This window comes from Sturnira hondurensis, unplaced genomic scaffold (assembly GCF_014824575.4).
Source record: "Sturnira hondurensis isolate 20B ecotype Veracruz unplaced genomic scaffold, ASM1482457v3 Scaffold0017746, whole genome shotgun sequence".
NCBI lineage: Eukaryota > Metazoa > Chordata > Mammalia > Chiroptera > Phyllostomidae > Sturnira > Sturnira hondurensis.
The window spans coordinates 875,019-899,204 of NW_028090377.1; the positions used below are offsets into that span (position 1 = coordinate 875,019).

The 24,186-nt window shown below is 38.9% G+C and overlaps 1 protein-coding gene across 1 annotated transcript in view; it reads right to left on the reverse strand.

Annotated features, from left to right (window-relative positions):
- Nucleotides 1-24,186, reverse strand: part of RNF121 (ring finger protein 121) — a 78,423-nt gene that overhangs the window by 38,007 nt on the left and 16,230 nt on the right. Inside the window, exons 2-3 of the mRNA XM_037068680.1 lie at nucleotides 12,347-12,384; nucleotides 9,125-9,266 (exon numbers count right to left, since the gene is read on the reverse strand). Coding sequence (XP_036924575.1) covers nucleotides 9,125-9,266; nucleotides 12,347-12,384 — 180 coding nt within the window. The remainder of the gene's footprint in view (nucleotides 1-9,124; nucleotides 9,267-12,346; nucleotides 12,385-24,186) is intronic.

The window sequence follows — 24,186 nt, forward strand, 5'->3', positions numbered from 1 at the left end:
ATGTGCTAGGACAATTGGCAAAAGAATGAAGTTAGCCCCTTACCTCACATCATTTACAAAGAATTTACTTAAAATGGATCAGAGACCTAAATGTAAGAAATAAAAGGATAATACTCTTCAAAGAAAACAGAGGTAAATCTTAGTAATCTTGGATTTACCAGTGGATTCTTAAATATGGCACTAAAAGCACAAGCAACAAAAGAAAAAATAGGTTTAAGGTATAAACTTGGAACAAGCAGTAAATAAGCCTTGGAGAGCGATAGCACAGTACAGTTGCCTGTTGAACAACTTGGGTTTGGACTGCATGGGTCCTAAGTGGATCCATGAATGCAGAGATTTTTTTCAATAAATACACAGTCACCCCACCATATCCCCAGATTTTGCATCCATGGACTCAACCAACCCAAGTATTTTCTCTCCATGGCTGGAATTCAGCAGATATTGGGTTGACCAAAAAGCCTGTTTGAGTTTAAGTAAAAATAAGACATTTTTCATTTTTCACCAATAACTTTATTGAACAATGCATTCACTGTTTTGTTCCACCACCTTCTGCCATCTTTCAGGCAACTTCATAATTGCATCTATCCCAAACTTTTTATCTTTTTGAGCAAAGAGCTGTTCTAAGGTGCCTTCTGTAGTCTTCCATCCTGGAAGATTGCAAAATTGAACTTTTTTCCATTAAGAGAATTTTGTAAAGACCAGAAAGAAAAAAAAAGGAAATCCGAAGGCGCAATGTCTGATGAGTACAGCAGGTGAATCAGAACTTCCCAGCCAAGTTATAACAGTTTTAGCCTGGTCATTGAAGAAACATGCAGTCCTGCATTATCCCAATGGAAGATTATGTGTTTTCTGTTCACTAATTCTGGACGCTTTTCATCGAGTGCTACTTTCAGTTGATGCAATTGGAAGCAGTACTTAACTGAAATTAAGCATTTGGTTTTCCGGAAGGAGTTCATAAGAGAGGACTCCCTTCCAATCCCACCATATACACAACATCACCTTCTCTGGATGAAGACCACCCTTTGGAATGGTTCATTCCATTTGCTCTGAGATCTCTTCCGTTCCACATTATTGTAAAGTATCCACTTTCCATTGCCCATCACAATTTGTTTTAAAAATGGAACATTTCTGTTTTATATTTACATAGAAAATTACATGTGGAAATATGGTCGAGAAGATTTTTTTCACTTATGTGGAACCCAAACATCAAAGCAACGAACATAACCAAGCTGGTGCAAAGGATTTCCAACACTTCATTTGGATATTTTGAGTATGTCGGCTATCTCCTGTGTGATATAACATTAATTGTTCCCAATTAATGTCCTGATTTGATCACTGTCAACTGGTCTACCCAAACCACGAAGCACTGTCTACAGACAAATCTCCAGCATAAGATTCTGCTAGCTGCTTTCGACACATTCAATCAGTCACAGCACCTTCTCCATTCACTGAACAAATCTTTTTTGTGTTTCAGTTGCATTTTTACCTTTCCTGAAATAACAAAGCGTAATAACTGCCCCCGTTTCTGCTCTCTCTGCTCCTTTTCCCCATCTGGACAAGTATTTCTTCTTTTAATCCTTGGTTGTCAGACTTCCATAGAGTTCAATTTTTGGCAGTTCCAGTTGTTTTTTGTTTTGAAGTTAGTTGTGATTCTTCTTAAGGTTGTGTGAGGAGGCGAAGTGTGTCTACCTATGCCTCCGTCTTGGCTGGAAGTTCAGTTGTCAGGTCTGAAAACAAGGAAAAATCCTTGCTTCATCTCTTACACTCACACTGCAATCTCAGTCCACTTCACAAAATTCATTCTAATTCCAACCACTCACACCACCATTCCTGCCCCCGAATCAAATCCACCACTGCCTCTTACTTCAGTTACTGTGGTTTCCAGGGAACCATTCACACATGCTTTATGTTTTGCCTCACACCTTCAACTATTAAAAATTGTTAAGCTTTTTTTAACATACATTGATATGAACAGCTGTCACCATACGATCTAACAAAACTGGTTCAAATGAAGTTTATGACAGCTAAGCACTACTAGAGCCAACTGATGGCAACTGAACAAACTTTTTGGCCAACAGTAAGGGCCAACTAATTGTATGCACTGTTTTGGGTCATTTTATATGAGGGGCTTGAGATAGCAGATTTTGGTATCCATGGGGGTCTAAGAATGAATCCCCCATAAATACCAAGAGGGGAGTAAAATGTTTGGGGATTCAAAAGTTATATGCAGATTTTCAGCTGCATTGGGGTCAACACCCCTAACCCCAGTACTGTTTAGGGTCAACCATATAATGAATACAGACAATATTGTTCTAATCATCAAACTTGCTAAGAAACTAGAACTTAATTATTCCAACCACTAAAAAGAAAAAATAGTTATGTAATGTGATAGAGGCACTAAATACCACTACAATGGCTACCATATTACAATATATAAATGTATCATATTAAATGTTGACATCTTAAATTTACAGTGTTGTATGGCAAATATAAAAAGAAAAACTGGACTTCATCAAACCGATAGATGTTTATGCATCAAAGGACACTATAAAGAAAGTGAGAAAGCAACCTATAGAATGAAAAAAAGCATATATCTAATAATGGTCTAGTATTCAGACCATATAAAAAAACTTCCTATGAAAAGGGAACCTTCATGCATTGTTGGTGAGATTGCAAACTGGTGCAGCCACTTTGGAAAACAATATGAAGGTTCCTTAAAAAATTAAAAATAGAACTGCCTTATGACCCAGTGATTCCACCTCTGGGTACATCCAAAGAAAATCAAAATGGTAGTTCAAAAGAATATATGCAACCCTATGTTTGTTGCAGCTTTATTTACAATCGCCAAATTATGAAAGCAATCCAAGTGCCCATCAACAGACGAGTAAATAAAAAAGTGGCAGTACATATGTATAATGGAATACTATTCAGCCATAAAAAAGAACGAAATCTTACCATTTGCAACAGCATAGATGGATCTCAAGTGTATTATGCTAAGTGAAATAAGCAACACAGAGAAAGACAAATGCCATACAATTTCACCGGTATGTGGAATCTGAAGAACAAAATAAACAAACAACATAGAAACAGGCTGATAGATGCAGAAAACAGACTGCTAGTGGCCAGAAGGAAAAAGGCTTGGGGGGCTTGGTGAGGGATTAAAAAGTGCAAATCAGTAGTTTTGGGGAAATAGTCATTGGGAAAATACAACAGAGAATATACCAGGGGGAAAACCCCCAAAATTTGAATTTATTTGTAAAAAATTGTATATTTATTCTTACATGTTTAAACTTCAATCACCTTCAAAGTACGCTCCATTTGATGCAATACACTTATCTAGATGTTTTTTCCATTGCTCAAAACAGTTTTGAACTCATTAACTTTGATGCCTTTTAAAGGTGCTTCTGCAGTTTTTTGTTTCACCTCATCCACATTGTCAAAATGTTTCCCTTTGAGGACTTTTTCCACCTAGAGATACCAAAACAAGTCAGTTGGGACAAGATCGGGTGGATGATCATGCTATTTTTGGTAAAAAACTGCTGACACTCAGTGGTGTGGGTAGACACACTGGTAAATCACCCATCATGAAATGGGCCTAAGCATTCAAAGAATCTTCAAAAAAAATTCACTGAAGCTGAACACAGCCTCTCTCACAACAGTGCCAGACGGTACAATGATACAGATGGGATCCCAGAACACTTACCTAGTGGAGGAAGCCTAGGGTGAGACTATAGGGTGTACTATATGGGGCCCACCCTTTAGTAGATAATTCCAGTTTTTTTTTGGGGGGGGGTCCCTCCTTATATATAGTCAATAATATTGTAATAACTATGTATGGTGCCAGGTTGTTACTGGAAATATGTGGGATCATTTTGTAAAGTATATCACTATCTAATCACTACCTAAAACTAATACAAAATAATATTAAATGTCAACTGTAATTTAAAAATGAAACTTAAAAAAGAACTCTCACAAATGCAACAACAAAAAAACATAAAATCCCATTAAAAATGGACAAAAAACTTGAATAGACATTTCTCCCAAGAAGATATTCAAATGGCCAATAAATACAACAAATAATGCTCAACATCATGAGTCATTAGGGAAATATAATCAAAACTACAATGAGATACTACTTCGTACCACTAGAATGGCTATAATAAAAAGAGAGAGAGAGAGTAAGTCTTGGTGAGAGTGTGGAGAAACTGGAACCTATTGTGGGTCAAGAGGTAAAATGATGCAGCTACTATGGAAAATCATTCAGCAGTTCCTCATAAAGTTAAACAGTTATGTATGACCAGAAATTCTACCCCAGGATATATCCAAGAATTGAAATTAGATGTTCAAATGAAAACTTATAATGAATGCTCACAGCAGCACTATTCACAACAGCCAAAAACCATGGCAACAACCCAAATGCCCATCAACTGATAAATGCATAAGCAAAACACAGTATCTCCACTCAATGGAACATTATCCAACCACAAAAAGGAGTGAAATACTGATAGATACTACGACATTGAACCTGAAAAACATGCTATATGAAAGAAGACAGGCACAAATTATGTTAAATTATGTTATATGAAAAATGGCAGGCTACCTATTGTATTATTTGATTTATGTGAATATCCAGAAGAGGCAAATACAGAGAAAGTAGATTCGTGGCTGCCAGAGTCTGGTGAGAGGGGAAACTGAGGTGTGACTGCGTAATGGGTACAGCACTTCCTGTGCCGTAATGAAAATGTTCTGTAACTAGCGGCAGTAGTGGCACAACACTGCGGATATGCTAAACGCCAGTGAATTATATACTTAAAATGGTTAATATAGTGTATTCTACATGAATTTGCCCTCAAAAATAATTCATATTTCTTTTCTACCTAAAATAGCACCTGGAGATATTTTTGTCTTGAGTTTTTTCTCTTAGGAGTGACAGTAATAGTTACTAACATTAGCTTTAGTATTTACAAAACATTTGGCCATACAATTTTATATAATCTTCACAACCCAACTTCACAACCCAACTGAGCCCCAAACACTGAGGCTCAGAGACATATAAAATATAGCTAAGAAATGGGAGAGCTGGCTACTGGAGCTACAGTGGTCTGACTCCACTGAATTATACTGTCTCCAAGGCAAACCGCTTCAACTTCTGATAAGCTTGAAAAAAGACAGGCGATGCCATTATGTACAGGCATCTTGGGCAATTTTTCTTTTCTCAAAGTTAGTATTTTAATTAAAGCACTAACAATATTCTTGTGCACAATAAAAATTTTAACAAAACTAATACAGATTATTGACAGCAGCACAAAGCAAAAAATTAAAGATTTCCTTTGCTAAATTTCTAAACACATAGGTTTAAATTTCTCAATATGCCATAGTGTTTGCATCTCCTCTTAGCAGTGAAGTTCAGAACAATGTTTACAGGGCATGGCAGTGAAGTAAGGAGACGACTGTGCAGGTTCTTTACACAACTAGCCTTATTAGGCTACAGCCATACTTCCTGTTAAGGATTAACTCGTGACTGACACAACTGATTTTCTAACACTCTGTGCCTTACAGAGGTTCGTTCCTGAGGAGGAAGCAGAGGGGCCAGGGTTACCCCACCTGGAAGGGTCCATACAATGGACCCTCTCACCATTTCATCCACCCCCAGACCCCTTTCTCCTTGCTAACCACCAACCTGTTCTCTGTATGAGTTTGTTTTTGTTGTCCTTTGTTTATTCGTTTGTTTTTAGATTCCACATGAGTGAAATTTTATAGTATAATATTTGTCTTTCTCCATCCGACTTATATCACTTATAAGTGATATAAGCACATACCCTTAAGGTCCATCCATGTTGTTGCAAATGGCAAGATTTCAGCTTTCCTATGACTAAGTAGTATTCCATTGTGTATATGCGTGTGTGTACTACATCTTCTTTACCCACTCATCTATGGATGCACGCTTACATTGTTTCCATAACCTGGCTATTGTAAATAGTGCTGCAATAAACATAGGAATGTGTTCATCTCTCCAAATCAGTGTTTTTGTATTCTTCAGATAAATACCCAGAAATGGAACTGCTGGGTCATAGGGTAACTGTATTTTTTTTTCAGGAATCTGCTTACTGTTTCTAGAGTGGCTGCATCCAGTTTACATTGCCATTAACAGTGTAAAAGGGTTCCCTTTTCTCCATATCCTCTCCAACACTTGTTATTTCTTGTCTTTTTGATAACAGTCATTGTAACAGGTATGAAGTGATATCTCACTGTGGTTTTGACTTGCGTTTGCTCAATAATTAGTGATGCTGAGTATCTTTTCATGTGCCTGTTGGCCATTTGTATGTCTTCTTTGGAAAATGTCTAATCAGATTCTCTGCCCATTTCTTAATGGCCTGTTTTTCTTCATGTTATTGAGTTGTGTGAGTTCTTCACTTCTTCTGAATATTAACCCCTTAGATGTAGGTTTTTCAAGTATCTTCTCCCATTCACTGGACTGCCTTTCCATTTGATTGATGGTTTCCTTTGCTATGAAGAAACACTTTAGTTTGAAGTAATCCCATTTACTTATTTTTATTTTTGCTTCCTTTGCCTTTTAAATCACATCCACAAAGACATTTCTAAGACCAGTATTAAGGTGCTCATTGACTATGTTATTTTCTAGGAATTTTATGGTTTCAGGTTTGATATTAATTCATTTTAAGTTAATTTTTGTATATGGTATAAAACAGTGGTCTCGTTTCAATCTTTTCATGTGGCAGTGTAATTTTCCCAACACCATTCACTGAAGTGAGTGACCTTTCTCCATTGTAAGTTCTTGGCTCCTTCGCTGTAAATTAACTGTCCATATATGTGTGGGTTTAAATCTGCTCCATCGAACTGAGGATCTGTTTTATGCCAATACTATCATGTTTTGATTACTACAGATTTAGAGTATAATTCAAAATAAATGAGTGTGATTTGTTCTTCTTTGTTTTGTTCTTTTCTCAATATTGTTCTTTCTCAAGATTGCTTTAGCTACTCAGGATGTTTTATAATTTCATATAAATTTTAGAATTGTTTGTTCTAGTTCTACAAAAAATGGCACTGGAATTTTGTAAGGAGTTGTACTGAATCTGTAGGTTGCTTTGCCTAACGTTGACATTTTTAACAATATTAATTCTTCCAATCCATGACAACAGAGTATCTTTCTGTTTATTTGTGTCTTCCCTGACTTATTTCATCAGTATCTTACAGTTTGCAGTGTATAGGTCTTATACCACCTTGGCTACATTTATTCCTAGGTAGCTTATCTTCTTTGACACAACTATGAATGGTATTGTTAATTTCTTTCTGATAGTTTGTTTTTAATATCTAGAAACATCACGGATTTCTACATATTGATTTTTGTATCCTGCTAACTCTAATGAATTCATCTGATACTTCTAGCAGTTCTTTGGTAGTCTTTTGGGTTTTCTACATATAGCATCATGTTATCTGCCAATAATGACAGTATTACTGCTTCCATTCCAATTTATATGCCTTTTCTTTTTCTTGTCTAACTGCTATATCTAAGACTTCCAATACTATGTTGAATAAAAGCGGAGAATGGGCATACTTGTATTGTTCCTAACTGAGAAAGTCTACATCTCTTCACCATTGATATAATGTTTGTCATACATGCTCTTTACTTTGTCTAGGTATTTTCTTTCTATACCCACTTTGTTGTGAGTTTAAATCATAAACAGATATTGAATTTTGTCAGAAGCTTTTTCCGCATCTATGGAGATGGTAACTTTTACCCTCCGTTTTGCTAATCTCGCATATCGCACTGATTGATCTGCAGATGCTGGACCGTTCCTGCTTCTCTGGAATAAATCCTATCTGATCGTGTAAAGTTGCACTTTACTATTAAATTAGATTTGCTAATATTTTGCTAAAGATTTCTGCATCTATATTAGTCAACAGTGTTGGCCTGTGCTTTTTTTGGGGGTAGTGTTCTTGTGTAGTTTTGGTATCAGTGTATAATGCTGGCCTTGAAAATGAGTTTGGGAACATTCCCTCTTCTTCAATTTTTTGGAAGAGTTTGAGAATATCTATTAAAATTTTCTTTGAATGTTTGGCAGAATTCACCAGGGAAATGATCTGGTCCTGGACTGTTGTTTTGGGGGAGTTTTTAAATTACTGATTCAATCCCCTTACTAGTAATCAGTATATTCACATTTGCTGTTTCTTCATGATTCAGACTGGGAAGATAATATTTTTCTAGGAATATATCCATTTCTTCTAGGATATCCAATTTGTTGTCACACATGGAATATCTTTTTCCATCCTTTTACTTTCAATCTGTGTGCCTGTATCTAAAGTGAATCTCTTATAGACAGTATATAGATGGATCCTGAGGTTTTTTAATCCAATCTGTTAATTTCTACCTTTTAACAGAATTTAATCATTTACATTTGAAGTCATTGCTGATAAGGAAGGATTTACTTCTGCCATTTAGGAGTATGTTCTCTGTATGTTTTATATATTTTTGTTATATCCTTCATTACTGCCTTTTCAAAAAATTAAGTAAATCCTACCCATAAGATTTATTAGAGGCTTGATCTTCCCAAGCAAGTGATCACTTCTCCCTCTATTTCAATAGTTCCTAATGAATATTTCCTTCATGAATATGTCCCAAATATTTAATGAATATTTAAAAGAAAGAGCTGCCCTGGCTGGTGTAGCTCAGTGGATTGAGCACGGGCCTGAGAACCAGAGGATCGCAGTTCAATTCCCAGTCAGGGCACATGCCTGGGTTGCAGGCCAGTTCCCATCAGGGGACACATGAGAGGCAACAATACATTGATATTTCTCTCCCTCTCTCCTTCCTTCCCCCTCTAAAGATAAATAAATAAAATCTTAAAAAAGAAAAAAAAGAGAAAGAGCCTGCCCTTTCTGGCCATAAAAGTGGTCTCATGTTCTATCCCTGTTTTCATCCTCTGAATTAATTACACCTTAAACACACATTCACCACGCACTATTCACCATTCACATGTAAAGTTCATTATTACTGTCTTTTCTCTGCCTATATGTGGTTTGGTTTAGGCAAGATCCTAGAGTACTTAGGAAGGATCTCTAGCTTACTGGCTGACAAAGAAGAGACAGTGTGAAAATGGCTTACATTGTAGGAGCGGGGATGCCTCTGCTTCCACTGTACCAGGAGCAGCTGGGCCACCACCAAGGTGGCAATGAGGATGAGGATCATTTCAGCATGCATGGCCTCGTGACCACGGTGCTTGGCATGCATGCGTGCATGCTCGACCCTGAAAGCCAAACAGATGGGGTTAGCCAGGCCAGGGATGGTGTGGTGGTGAAGGGGTAGTGCTTCCCAGGGATATCCTACTAGTCCATAGTTCAGACCACTCTTGTGCTTTGCAACACATGCCGTAGAGGACAGGCATTTTGGCACAGAATAGGGGTTCTGTGGGCCCCCAATAACCAAGCTCAGCTATTGGGTTAAGTGTGGGTGGTCTGCTGCCTGCCCCCAATGACAGATACAGCTGACACCTTCCCTATAACAGGAAAGAGATCCCAGGAGAAGCCTATGCCATTGCCCATTTCAGACCTACTTCGACCTGTCACTGGAAGGAAAAAGTAACCCAACGAGAAGATTATAGCCATAAAGTCTCATACTCTTAGTCAATGGTATTTATGATACCAATAAAGGAGTAATACTGTAAACATATGCTAATTCCAGGGTTAAAGTTCTGCTTTTTTTTTTTTGGTCTTACCCTCTCTGTCAGGACAGGGATCCTGAAGACTGGTCACAGCCTGAAAAATCTGGACTGCTTTGACTTTATAGTAATTCAGGAGTAACTCCACCATTAACATCCACAGGTAAATAGCCTCCTCAAGGACTCAAGAACACTACAACTGGAAACTCTTACTTAAGCTAAGGCCAGCATTCTCTTGCCCTGAGGATTGGCAGCAGGCTACTTCCTTGGCCAATAAAAGCAGGAAGCTTTCTCTAAGAACAGAGAATAGTTACTTCTACCACTCTGGGTCAAGAACCAGCTGAGGGAAAAGAATGATGAAGAAATTAGACAAAACTAAATACTAACGTAGCCTGTAGTTAGGAGTTTTTATACAGATTTTTTCATATATAGCGGTATTGGGGAGGGAAGGAAAGGAGAGCATAAATGGTAACTTCATGGAATTCCCAAAGGCAAGAAGAACCCAGTGGGATGAATTATAGATAAACGATAAAGCAGTTAATCGTAGAATCTTGGTGGTTAAGTGTAAGGGTGTTCACCGTGCACTTTTTTCTTCTGCAGCCAATGTCAGTGAGCCAGCCAGCCAGCCACAGCAGCTAAGGGTTCATTTTACATAAAACACTATCCTGGGTGGGAAAATCTGACAAAAAGATAATGGGTTAAAGATAACTTTACGTTTCAGACATACTTCTGTGGCCTCTGGCCAAGAAAATGAACATCTCTAAATCACAACTTCTTCATTTATCAAAAGCAGACCATATCTTTTCTGCCTTCCTCATAGGGGTGTTGTGAGAATGAGCTAAATTAAAGGAGAGGTAACACTTTAATAACCTAAGGACTGTGGGGAGTTATAAAGATAACAAGAAATATGTTTCTTGTTTTCAGACAATATATAACTGAATGGGTGTGCACAACAATGAAAGAAAGGATCTAGAACAAAGACCAGAGAAGTCATCTATTTCCCACTCAATTCAAAAGTTATTTTTGACATCCTTTGTTTGAATACTTCTGTTGGCTTGAGAACACAAGCCTCTGAAGGCAATCCAACCTAGAAGTGTGTCAGCGGTCTCTGACACATTGTAGATGCTCATAGGTGCTTATGAAGGAATAAAATTCCAACACTTTAGGAGGCAGAAGGTACTCTACCTCTCAATATACCATGACTATTGAAGAAGTTTCTAATAATGAGATAAAAATCTATCTTCCTACAGCTTCAATGCCTTGGACCTAAACCTATACCTGGAATAATAAAGGACATATTCACTCTACTTTCCCAATGCTGCCCCTTCAACAATTTCTCATGATCTTATTTTAAAAAAATAAAAACAAAAATTATACTGTTCCTAGTACCATTTTCCTAGTCATTTTATTTCTAGAGCTTTATTTGTCTATTTTTAAAGAGAGGGAAAGGGAAGAAGAAAGAGAAGGAGAGACACATTAATGTGTGGTTACTTCTCACGCTCCCTACTGAGGACCTGGCCCACAACCCAGGCATGTGCTCTGACTGGGAACTGAACCGGAAACTCCCTGGTTCACAGGCCGGTGCTCAGTAAACTGAGCCACACCAGTCAGGGCCAGAGCTTTTATTCTTTAACTGTTGTTCAATTACAAGTTCTAGAACTTTTAAACACTATTCATATAACGCAATGTGAAGACCATTAACCCTGGCTGCCCTTTTCTAAACGTCATCTAGCTAAAGATCTTCATATAATATAGCATCTACAACACCCAGTGTGGCCTTAGCATAGTGGAGACCAATGGCTTTGTCCCTCCCTTAAGGCAGATGGTATAAATAGAAACCTATGAACATCTTCCAAATTATTTGAATTATTTCAGTAGCTTAGGTATACAACTGGTGCACATTAACCTTAAAGTCATCTAAAATCTCACCGAGTTTGTCATATGAGTTCATATTTTTGCCATTCTATATTTTTACAATCAATAGTTTTAATTCTAAAGAAGGATTTTTTTCTCATCATTACATTTTATTTGGGTGATTTCAGCTCATTGGTCAGCCATCTTGTGAAGTTTGTGGGGCAAGCACACTGAAACACCTTTACTAATTAGAAATCATAACATGCTGACCCACTCTGGTTATACAGCGAGTTCCTAGCAAGTTGAAATCAGAAGCACATCTTCCGTTTTCTTAGTCAGAGCCCTCTGCCCTGTTTTGTGGATAATGATGATGATAATAATGATAATCATCGTCGAAGCAGGTAATATTTCCTGGAAGCTTACTACATGCCAGGCACTATTCAAAGAATTTCACATATGCTAGTCTTCACAACAACTCCATTAGGTACAGGCACTGTTTTGATCCTCATTTTACAAACGAAGAAAACTAAGGCAGTGAGAAATCAAGTAACTTGCCCACACATAGTTAGGAAACGGTGGAACTAGTATTCAAACCCAGATGGATGAATTTGGTACAATTACGTATTTACTTCTCCGGACCGAAGGAACTACCCAGAAGTGACCCAAGTGCTAGAAAAAAAGTCCCGAAAGACTTAGCCTACTGGTCATGAGTCACTGCCTCCCATAGACAAGGAAGCAAAAAAAGGGTTGATATACAACCGCAAGTTGGATTACCTTGCGGTTCCCAGCCTGGGGGCCCACACTGTCACACTTACCTCCACTGCTCCTCTGGGGAGAGGTGTGACATATCAACCTGTAGAAAGATACAACCAGAAAAATCCATTACTGTCTTAGAACTGTCCCTGCCCAAAATAAGGTGCTCACACATTCACCAATACCTTGAAGGAATTCTAGGAAGCGTCAAGTGTCACAGTCTCTATGGAGCCTTCCCCAGGACTCTAATCCCCAGTGATCTCTCCCTTCTGGAACCAACCAGTTACTTTGGCTCATGTCTACGACTAACACTGTTTTGCATGTCTATGCTAGGCAATGAAGAGACAAGAATGAACCTAATTTCCACAAATGAACCCAATTCTCACAGCCTAGTGAGAAAGGTAGACATAAAAACAGAAACTTTTTTATGAGATGCTGAAGACTACCTATGGAAGAATAAAGAGGTGGCTTCTAATCCAACCTGAGATGTGACAGGTTAGTGAAAACTTCCTGAGATGTGACAGATTAGTGAAAACTTTCTGGAGGAGATGTGTTACCCAGATAAGGAAATAAGAGAAATGTTTCAGGACAGGGGCTAACATGAATATGAAGTTACAAAACATATAAAAAATTGAGTACGGCTACAGCAAAAAGTATAAATTCAGATTAACAGGAGTGAAGCTAAATAAAATATTCTGTCATATAATGCCATTTGACTCTAAATGGCCCCCATGACAGCAGGCAGAACATTATACTAGGGTGACCTAAGCTTTAATAACAGCTCTGCTTTTAAGTAACAGTATAGCCTTCCAACCTCAAAGTTCTGTCTCTATTTGTCAGCCTTGTCCTTTCAGGTCAGAGTTTCTCAACCTCAGCACTACTGATATGTTGGGCTGGCTAATTCTCTGTTTGGGGGTAGAGAGGATGTTTGGCAGCATCCCTAGCCTCTACCCACTAGATGCCAGTAGCTTCTAAGCAGAATCAACAACCAAAATGTCTACAGATATTGTCAAATGTCCTCTAGGGAACAAAAACTGCCCCCAGTTGAAAACCACTGCTCTAGAACAATACTAAACTCTTCTTGAGTTTGGGGCTCAAGTATTTTGTAGCCATACAAAAGCACACCCAAGTCTCAGTACATTAAGTCATGCAATACATCCTTATATTGAACTGAGCTGAAAATGTTCCTTGATGTAGAGAACAGAGACGAGGCTTCAGACAAGGATCACTCAAATGAATCAATCAGCCAATATTCCTTTAGTACTTATGATGTTCAAGACCCATTCCCACTGTTCTTGTAACTTCAGAAAAATACCTGAAGTGGAATGTTTGGAGTACAATGGGAAGAACTCCAGTCCACTAACTAGTTAAACTAGCACATATTTACCAGGCATCATTTATGTGTGTGTAGTGAAAATGACCAACACAAGGTAGGGCTTTCTAGTCTCTGCATATCCCAGGTAAGTAAAAAGGAAGGAAGGCAAGAAGGAAGGGGGGGAGGGAGGGAGGGAGGGACAGTATCCCAATATTTCACAAAGCCAATGGGTAATGAAGTCAATTATCCTTCCCCCTCTTCCTACTTCACATATTACCTCACACATTCAGAATGGTAGAAGGGGCAGAGACACAGTCCGGGCAGGTTCTGCACCCAGAGTATGGCAATTAAGAATCTGGAGGGGATCTTGGCCGGATGGCCCAGTTGGTTGGAGCATTGTCCCATGCACCAAAAACATTGCAAGTTCAGTTCCTAGTCAGGGCACATACCTAGGTTGCAAGTTTGATCCTCAGTAGGGGTGCATGCGGGAGGCAACTGATCAATATTGCTCTCTCACATCAAGGTACACCTCTTCCCCCACCCTACCTCTCTCTAAAATCAATAAAAACATATCATCAAGTGAGGATTAAAAAAAAAAAAGAATCCAGAGGGAGAGGGCTTCCAGTCAGGATGGCAGGGTAGGCCCTGACTGGTGTGACTCAGTTGGTTGGGTGTCATCTAACAAAGTGAAAGGGTTGCCCATTCAATTCTCAGTCAGGGTACATGCCTGGGTTGCAGGTTTGGTCCCAGTTGGGGTATGTATGAGAGGCAATCAATCTATGTCTCTCTCATAGTGCGAGATGTTTCTCTCCTTTTCTCCCTCCCTTCTCTCTATAAAAATAAGTAAAACCTTTAAAAAAAAAGATGGCAGAATAAGTAAATGCTGTGCTCGCCTCCTCCCACAACCACATCAAAATTGCAACCAGCCCTGGCTGGTTTAGCTCAGTGGATTGAGCACGGGCCTGTGAAGCAAAGGGTCACCAGTTCGATTCCCAGTCAGGGCACATGCCTGGGGTGTGGGCTGGGTCCCCAGTGGGGGACACATGGGAGGCAACCACACAATGATTTTTCTCTCCCACTCTTTCTCCTTCCCATCCCCTCTCTCCAGAAATAAATAAAATATTTTTTAAAAATTGCAACCAAATTACAGAATAGACATCATTGAGAACCATCTGAACACAACTCCTACAACCTAAAATATGAAGAAGCCATGTCAAGACGGGTAGGAAAGGTGGAGACATGCAACGAGCGGGTCCCACGTGCATGGTGTGGCAGCTAAGAAATGAGAGTATCTTTTGGCTGCCGAGGTTCCCTCCAAGTGTGGGGTCCCAGGCTCACACTAGGCTCCCCAGCTGAGGACTCCATTCCTGGGAAAAGAAGTGCCCATAATATTTGGCTGTAAAACAAGTGGAAATGGCAGGGGTAGGGGTGACAGACATCAGGGGTTGGGGGAAACTGCTAGAAAACTAAGTGCTTCAGGTCTTAAAGGAACCATGCAGACTCACTCACTCAAAATCACTCACTCTGAGCTCCAGAGCTGGGGCAGCAGCCTAGAAAGCACCAGGGACATGGGGGAGAAGCTGAATTGACTAGCTTCAAGGAAAGGGCTAGAAGGGCAGCGGTCAGGGCAGTCTTTCCCAGACGAAAGTTCTAAAAGACATCACTGTTCCTTTGTTGAGCCCTCTCCAAACCTAGGCAGCAGGCGCACACAGGCACACACTTGGAACAACCCATTAAATCGGCCAACACCTTTCACCACACCCTGGTGATTCCCTGAGATCCCAGGCCCAACCAACTCACTCACAGGCTGGAACCTCTTTCAACAACTAGTCCACACAAGCAGCCTTCCTCAGCTAGCACTAAAGATTTTCCTAAAATCTCTCAAAGGTCCACAAAGGCCACAAAGACAACAAATGGGTTCAAAGAGTCCCATACCTCTTGTTAACTGGTTACAATCTTAGTGCCAGCAGTAGCCGGCCTTGGTTCACACCCTAGCCTCTCCCAGGGGCCTTCAAGCCCAGCACAGGGAGCAGCTAACCTTGGCCTGTATCAGAGTCCCTCCCAAAGGCCCCAGAACCAACATACCTGGTGGCCAGCTTCAGACCACACTAGAGCACAACTCAATCAACTCCACAAAGGACATAACCAAAGGGTGGACTCACCAGACATCACAGCTCCACTAAGCAAATCCAGCTCCATGAAGTCAGCCCCCTGCACAACAACTCATCCTCAGCAGTCATGGCCATCCCTCAGCCAGTCAGCCTGAGAGTCAATCTTACCCACTGACATGCCAACAAGCAATCAAGATTCAACTACAACAGAAGGCACAGACAATCCACAAAAGGGACACCCCCAGAGCACCAGGCTGAAGTGACCAGGGAGACTGAGCCACAGGACCCCACAGGACACCTACATCATCATCACCCAAAGTCCAAAGTTTACCTTAGAGTTCACTATTGATGTTGTACATTCTATGGATTTGGCCAAATGTATAATGGCACGTACCCATCATTACAACATCATGCAGAGTAGTCCCACTGCCCTAAAAATTCTCTGTGCTCTGCTTATTCTATCCCTCCAGCTCCCCTAACCTCTATTAATCTCTGATCTTCTTACTGTCTCAGTAATTTTGCCTTTTCCAGAATGTCAAATAGTTGAACTCAAAAAGCATGTAGCTTTTTCACACTGGCTATCACCTAAAATATGCACTTAAGGGCCTGGCCAGGTAGCTCAGTTGGCTAGAGCATCATCTTGATATGCCATGGTTGCAGGTTTGGTCCCGGTCAGGGCACATACAGAATCAACCAACGAATGAATGAATAAGTGGAACAACAAATCCTCCACCAGCATTTGGTGCTGTCAGTGTTCTGGGTTTTGACCATTTGAATAGATGTGTGGTGGTTTTCTTATTGTTGTTTATGAGATGGAGTATCATGTACTTTTGGACATCTATGTATCATCTTTGGTCACCTGTGTTAAGACCTTTAACCACTATTTAATTAAATTATTTTCTTATTATTAAGTTGGGGTTTTTTAAAAGATTTTATTTATTTATTTTTAGGGAGAGGGGAAGGGAGGGAGAAAGAAAGAGAGAAAACATCAATGTGTGGTTGCCTCTCATGTGGCCCCCCCTGGGGATCTGGCCAGCCGCAACCCAGGCATGTGCCCTGACTGGGAATCGAACTGGCAACCCTTTGGTTCGCAGCCCGCACTCAATCCACTGAGCTACACCAGCCAGGGCTCTTATTAAGTTTTAAGACTTCTTTGTATATTTTGGACAACAATCCTCTATCACAGCAATTTTCAACTGGTGTGCCACAAGAATTTTTAAAACATGCAATCAGAGGCACTGACCTCTTTTCCCTTAGATTGTGAAATTTTTTTTAAAAATGGCAATAGTCAACACAATAGCCATCCAATGTGAGTGAATCAAATTTAAATCTATTTTTGTCAGATCATCAAAAAATATATTTTTGGTGTGCCACAGAACTTTAGTAATTAGTTTAAACCCTGTACTTGTTGCATTTTGACAAGAAAAAATATTTCAGCACTGGGCACTTGCTAGGGACCCATTACACTTGCTAGAACTTGTGTGAGTCACAATGCTGCCTTGCAAGAGAAAATGTTTCATCACTCATCACTTGCTCAATATTTGTTGGTTTCGATACCTGCCACAAGGTCCAGAACGAGTCAATGAGTATTAAGGTACCCACTGTACACATTAAGGATTGTTATGTCTTCGTGGAGAATTGACTTATCATAACAAAGTGCCCCTCTTGAGCCCTAATAACTTTCCTTGCTCTGAAGTTTGCTTTGTCTTGAAATAAATATAGTTACTCCTGCTCTTTCTTTGATTAATGTTAGCAGGGTATACTTTTCTTCATTCCTTTACTTTTAATCTGTATGTGTCCTTTTATTTCAAATGGGTTTGTTAGAGATATCATAGTTGGGTCTTGTTTTTTTATCTACTCTGACAATCTCTGTCTTTTAATTGGTGCATTTAGACTATCAATGTTCAAAGTGATTAGTTGGATTAATATCTACTATATTTGTTACTGTATTCTATTTGTTGCCCTGTTCCCTGTTCTTGTTCCTATTTTTGTGTTTCAATTTTTTTCTGCCTTTTGTGGGTATATATGAGAAACTTACATGCTTATATTTTCTCTCCTTTCTTAGTTTATCAGTTATACTGCTAATTTTACTTCTTTTAGTAGTTGCCCTAGAGTTTGCTGTATACATTTACAACTAATCAAGTTCACTTTCAAATAATACCACATCACTTCACGGGTAGTGTGAGTACCTTATAATAACAAAGTAATCCTGATTCTGCTCTCTCATGCCTTGTATCATCACTGTCATTCATTTCACTTACCCACATGCATACAGATACACAAACACACTATGCAAGTATACACAGCTGAATACAGTGTTGGCATTATTTTGTTTAAAAAAAGCTATCTGTTCGATCAATTAAAAGTAAGTAAAATAAAAGAGCATCTACAGAAATTCTACACCTTACATTATATTTAATGGTAAAGATTGAATGTTTTCCCACTAAGATCAAAAACAATGCCAGGATACCCTCTCTCACAACTACTATTCAACATCATACTGAAGTTTCTAGCCAGCATAATATGGCAATAAAAGGAGATAAAAGGCACACAGATTAGAAAGAAAACTGCCCCTATTTATAAATGACATGATTGTCTACATAGAAAATCCCAAAGAACATACAAAAAAAAGTCCTAGAACTAATAACAGTTCAGCAAGGTGTGGGAATAAAATATAACACAGAAAGCTGTATTCCTATATATTAGCAATCAACATGTGGAAATCTGAAATACAATAAAATTTACAATCACTCATAAAAATGAATAAGTAAAATACATCCATTATTTCTTCTCCAATACTCTTCCTTTCTTTATAATCTAAGTTTCTTACTTGTATCACTTTCCTTCTTTCTAAAGAACATCTTTTAACATTTCTTGCAAGGCAGGTCTACCGGCATCAAATTGCCCCAGTTTCTGTTTGTCTTTATTTCTCCATCTCTTTTGAAGGATAATTTCACAGGGTACCGATTTCTAGGATAGTGGGGGGTTTCTCTCAACACTTTAAACGTTTCATCCCACTCTTCTTGCTTATAGTTTCTGAGGAGAAGTTAGATGTAATTCTTATCTTTGCTCCTCTATAGGTATTTTTTCCTCTGGTTTCTTTCAACATTTTTTAAATCTTTGACTTCCTATAGTTGGAAAAACGACTATGCCTAGATATAGTTATGGTTTTTGTTGTTGTTTTGTTTAGCATTTATCCCGCTTGGTGTTTTCTGAGCTTCCTAGATCTGTGGTTTGGTGTTTGACAATAATTTGGGAAAGTTCTCAGTCATTTCTAATATTTCTTCTGTTTCTTTCTTCTGGCATTCCCACAATATATATGTCTTAGTCTATTCAGGCTGCTATAACAAAAATACCATAGACTATGTGACTTATTAATAACAAATATTCATTTCTCACATTTCTGGAAGGTGGTAAGTCCAGGATCATGATGCCAGCAAATTTTGCATCTAGTGAGAGCTTGCTGTTTCAAGCCAAGTTTCTGGAGTGTCCTCACATGGTGGAAGGGGCTAGGGAGCTCTGTGGAGCCACTTTAATAAGGGCACAAATCCCAATTATGAGGGTGCTACCTTCATGACGTAATTACCTCCCAAAGGCCTCACTATGGAGGAGAGAGTTTCAAGATGTGACCAATGTCTGAACCATGAAGAGGACCCAGGCCAGAACAGAGATATATTTTCAGTCCAGGGACCTTTCCCTGAGTCTGTGTGTTCTCACACCCACCGCCTACTACCATCACGTTGGGCACTATGATATAAATTTGAGGGACACTCAAAAAACAACATACAAATTTTGTAGTTGTCTCATAGTTCTTGGATATCCTGTTGTTTTTTTCTAGTCCTTTTTCTCTTTACTTTTCACTATTAAAGGATTCCATTGAGATATCCTCACACTCAGAGGTTCTTTTCTGCAGCTGTGTCGTCTACTGAGAAGCCTACCAAGGGCATTCTTTATTTGTCACAGAGTTTCCAATCTCTAGTGCTTCTTTTTGGTTATTTTTTAGAATTTCCATCTCTGCTTACACTGCCCATTTGTTCTTGCATGCTGTCTACTTTATCCATTAGAACCCCTAACGTATTAATCATAGTTGTTTTAAACTCCCAGTCCAGTAATTCCAAAGTGGAGCCTGCCAAGCTTCTTACATGTTATATCCGAATGCTTTGTGCACTTTGTTATTGAGTTACTTATATTTTTATTGTTGAATTATAAAAGTTCTTTATTCCCTTATCAAATACATGACTTGCAAATATTTTCTGTCATTCTGTGGGCTTCTCTTCACTTTCTTGTGGTATGCCTTTGCAACACAAAAAAAGGTTCTTATTTTAATGAAGTCCAATTACTTTTTTTTTTCTGACAAAAATGAGTCTAATTCTGATGCTTGGTCTGTCTCATCAAACTGTGTTTATTGGCTTTTGGTAGTTATAATTTTGTCCTGATAGCTGGGCATGATACACCAGGTAAAAGAAACTGCTACAAAACAGGTCTCCAGTAAGGTGATGGTAAGATGTGGGAGGAGGGTAGGTACTCTACAGTCTAATGGTTGGGTTTCAGTCTTTTAGTGAGTCGGTGTCAACTTCTTTAAGTGCTTCTCAGTCCCTCAGCCACCCTCTTAGATAAGGCATGATGACTTGAGTGAGCTGGAGTCAGTATTTCCCTTCTCTCACATGAAAGGCTAGAGCTGGCTAAAGTTGTATATTTCCCTTCCCCGAGGTGTTAGGCTCTGATATCTGATAAAACCCCAGCAGGTGAGGCTATGGTTAAATAGTTTCTCCTGATAGCTGACCTTGTTAAGAATAACAGAATGCCCTGTAGTAATTTTAAACGGTTCCTTTTCTTCACGTCAGAAACACAAGGGGATTTTTCTCAATACTCAGTGTAAAAACTTGATAAACATCCAGGAGGTAAAACCCACAAAATTGTTAATGGGTCCTCAATGACTGAGTCCCCTGGGGGGGTGTCAGCTCTCAGTATTGCCCACACTGAGACTTCAGCAACTCATCAATTACAATCCAGGTTTCCCTACACCAGCACTGGTTCCCACAGAGGTTTCTGCTCCTTTAAATTCTGATTCTCTGTATTTGCCTGTTGGTCTCTCCAATTCTTAGGGCATCAGTTTGTCCTGTGACCTCACTTTTCTTACAGATCTAAAAAGAACTGTTGATTTTCAGTTTATTCAGCCTTTTACTTTTTAGGACAAAGTGGAGACTTCAAGCTTCTTGCATGTCATATCAGAACCCTTCCTGTACTTTTTTATTGGGTTGTTTATATTTTTATTGTTGAATTATAAGAGTTCTTCACTCTCTTATATGACTTGAAAATATTTTCTTCCATTTTGTGAGTTGTCTTTTCACTTTCTTGGCGGTATCCTTTGCAACCCAAAAGTTTTTCATTCTGATTACATCTAACATTTTTTTCTTTTATTGCTTGTGCTTCTGGTATCATATCTATGAAACCATTGCAAAATTTAGTCATGATTTAGGACTATGTTTTCTTCTAAGAGTTTTATAGCTTTGTTATTACGTTTAGGTTATTGATCCATTTTGAGTTAATTTTCGTATATGGTATGGTCCAACTTCATTCTTTTGCATATGCTTATCTACTTGTCTCAGCATCATTTGTTGAAAAAACTATTCATTCCCCATGTGTACCTGATTTCTCATAACTGGCTCTCAACTCTAAGATGGTACATGACCCTTGTTTTCCACATCATTTTCTTGAATGCCCACACAGCTCTATAAATTTTAGTGACAGACCCTCAGAAAAGACAAAAATAAAAGATTAGCTGGAGAACTGTATGTAATACAATCAATCAATCAATCAATCAATAAAGCAGGCAAGCTCCTGAAGCTATTTGTAAGGCTTGTTCATTTATTTATTTACTCAATTCCAACTTAAGATCATCCTATTCTTAAAAATATATAAAAATTAGGCTGTTTTAAAAGCATGCATTTGACTCAGCTCAGGGAGCACAATCATTTCCATTTTACAGAAGGCACAAATGAGATATAAAGGCAAGAAATGGCTCACTAAAGATTATGGTTGTTGGGGACAGAGGCAGGAATGGTGGGGAGAGGGTCACAGACCTTACGGGAAAAATCAGTCAGAACATAGGGTCTCAAATGGTCAAGCTAATGATTAGTCACAAGGTCCTTCTAGGGCCACATTATGACTTTCATTTAAGACCTAGGTATTTTTGCTTTTGTGGGCTGCTTCCTCCATGAAAAAATATATTAAAATATATTTTATGACTGTATTGGTTTAAACATCAATATGTCTAAACCAGGCTGGATTACATCTACTTGTTTTTCATGATTAAGAGAAATTAAGACATTTTTGTGGCTCTCTGGGCTCTGTGCCTACTGCACCTAACGAATAAGTTAGCCCTGGGTCTGTCTTCCCAAGCTGCCAAGTCACTTTGCTCTGTGGCTTCTGAGATTCTCTTCTCTACTGGGACTATCTGATCAAGCAGCATGTGGTTTAAGTTCACACTAAATCTCATACTGCCTAAATCCACACACATAAAAAATGGTAACCCCATTCTACTCATACCAGCACTATAAAGACATCAGGCAATCATTTGACAATAATGTATATTCTGTGTTCAAGAAGGGTCTAGATACATTCATAAACAATCAAACCCAAACAAAGAAACAGACATGTGACTGACCTACAAATGCCAAAGTTATGGGAAGCGTGTGCCTGGAACCTTGATGGTAGCCAATAAATATCTGCTTGTTCATTCATTCATTTATTCATTCAGTCACAAGATAGGCATAAAACAAAGTCTCTTTCTTTATAAAATTTAAATTTGCATTCTAATGTAAAATACAAACAAATATGTAAATAAGCATATATTTATATACATTAAACAATTTCTGGTAGCAAAGTTGTAAAGAAAAATAAAGCTGAGGAAGAGAAGAAAGAGTAAAATATAAGGCTGTTTTGTTGCTACATGTAGACACTTGATTTTGCCAAAAGGTTTCCAACAACAGAACATACTGGGCAGAATAAACAGTGAAAATTAGCCCATGTGTGATATGTCTTAATTACTTGGGTTTTATCTCATTCCTATTTTCACCCCAAGAAATGGTTTCAGGACAACAATTACCTTCTCAGTGAAGAGAAACAGTTGTAGGGCTTAATCTAGCATAGCTATTATTGATATTTGTTTTATTTCAAAGAACAGGGCACTTCTCTCTATGCTTCTGTTTCCCCACATATAAAATGGGGCAGGTTGGCTTAGGTGGTTTTCAAAGTTCCTTGAAGTTAAAATGTTACAGTAATTCACATCAAATCTGTCTAACTCCAAAGCTTAAGAGTCAGCTATAACACTTGGCTTTCCAAACTCCCACAGTTTCCTTAGTTACCACAGAAGTAAAAAGTAAAATGTCTTCAGTATGATGAGGTATGATATAACAGGATGTAACCAAATTAAATCAATGAAAATGCACCAAGTGACTACCATAAGCACGCATCAGGAATACCCATCAACCCAGGGGATGGCCTCTTGCTCTGGCTCCAAGTACCTGCTAACTACAAAGGGACCTAAACTCTGGAACCCTATCCACCAGGGCAAACTGGCATTTCAGAGGTCTCAATGGATTCCTCCAAAACTTAAAGACTGATCACCTATGCAGCTACAAACTTCATTCTTTCACAAAATATTAAAGATGATTAAGCCCAATCTTTACCCTTGAGGTATTCACAGGCTGGGGTGGGTGGAACAGACCATTAAACGTAATATAATATGATAAGGATAAGCACTGACATATGAACAAAATGCTGTGTAAGCGCAGAGAAGGGAGACATTAGCTGGCTCCTGAACCTGGTATGAATACAGCACAACAACCAAGCTGGTCGCCGCTATCTCGTGGGCACAGGAACTGTGGTCTTCTGGGTGATTAGATTAAGAAGTAAAGTCCAAAGGTTCACAGCCTACACATATTTGTGGCTCCCCACTCTCCTCTCACTCACATTTTTCTCCAACTTCTTAGCCTTGCCAAGAATTCAAGACCAATAAATCAAAGTGAAACTACCTCACTTTTCAGACCTCATAAATCACCTGGGGATCATGCTCAGCCAAACTGTAAGGCCTAACTACACAGCACACTCTAGGCAGCGAAGTGAAAGTAGATGCTGGCTGTAATAACTGCGTGGCTGCTGTCTGCCCTCCACACCCACCCCTCCTACCATAAAAAGAAAGCACATCCTCCAAGCTAGCTGAGCTGGAAAGCTTTCTAAATGAAACTTTTCAACTATATACAAAAGTAGAAGAAATAGTTTAACGACCTCTCTCCCATTCAACAATTATTAAATTGGGGGCACTTAACATGTCCTTCTTTGGTTCTTCAATTCCTATCCTACCAAATTTGTTACTCTTCAGACTGGCTTCCCCTCCACCTGGCCCTCCTCTCTCGTTCTTTCCTATATGCGATCCGGCTTCCCATACACTCTATATTTTTCTTCCCACCCTTAA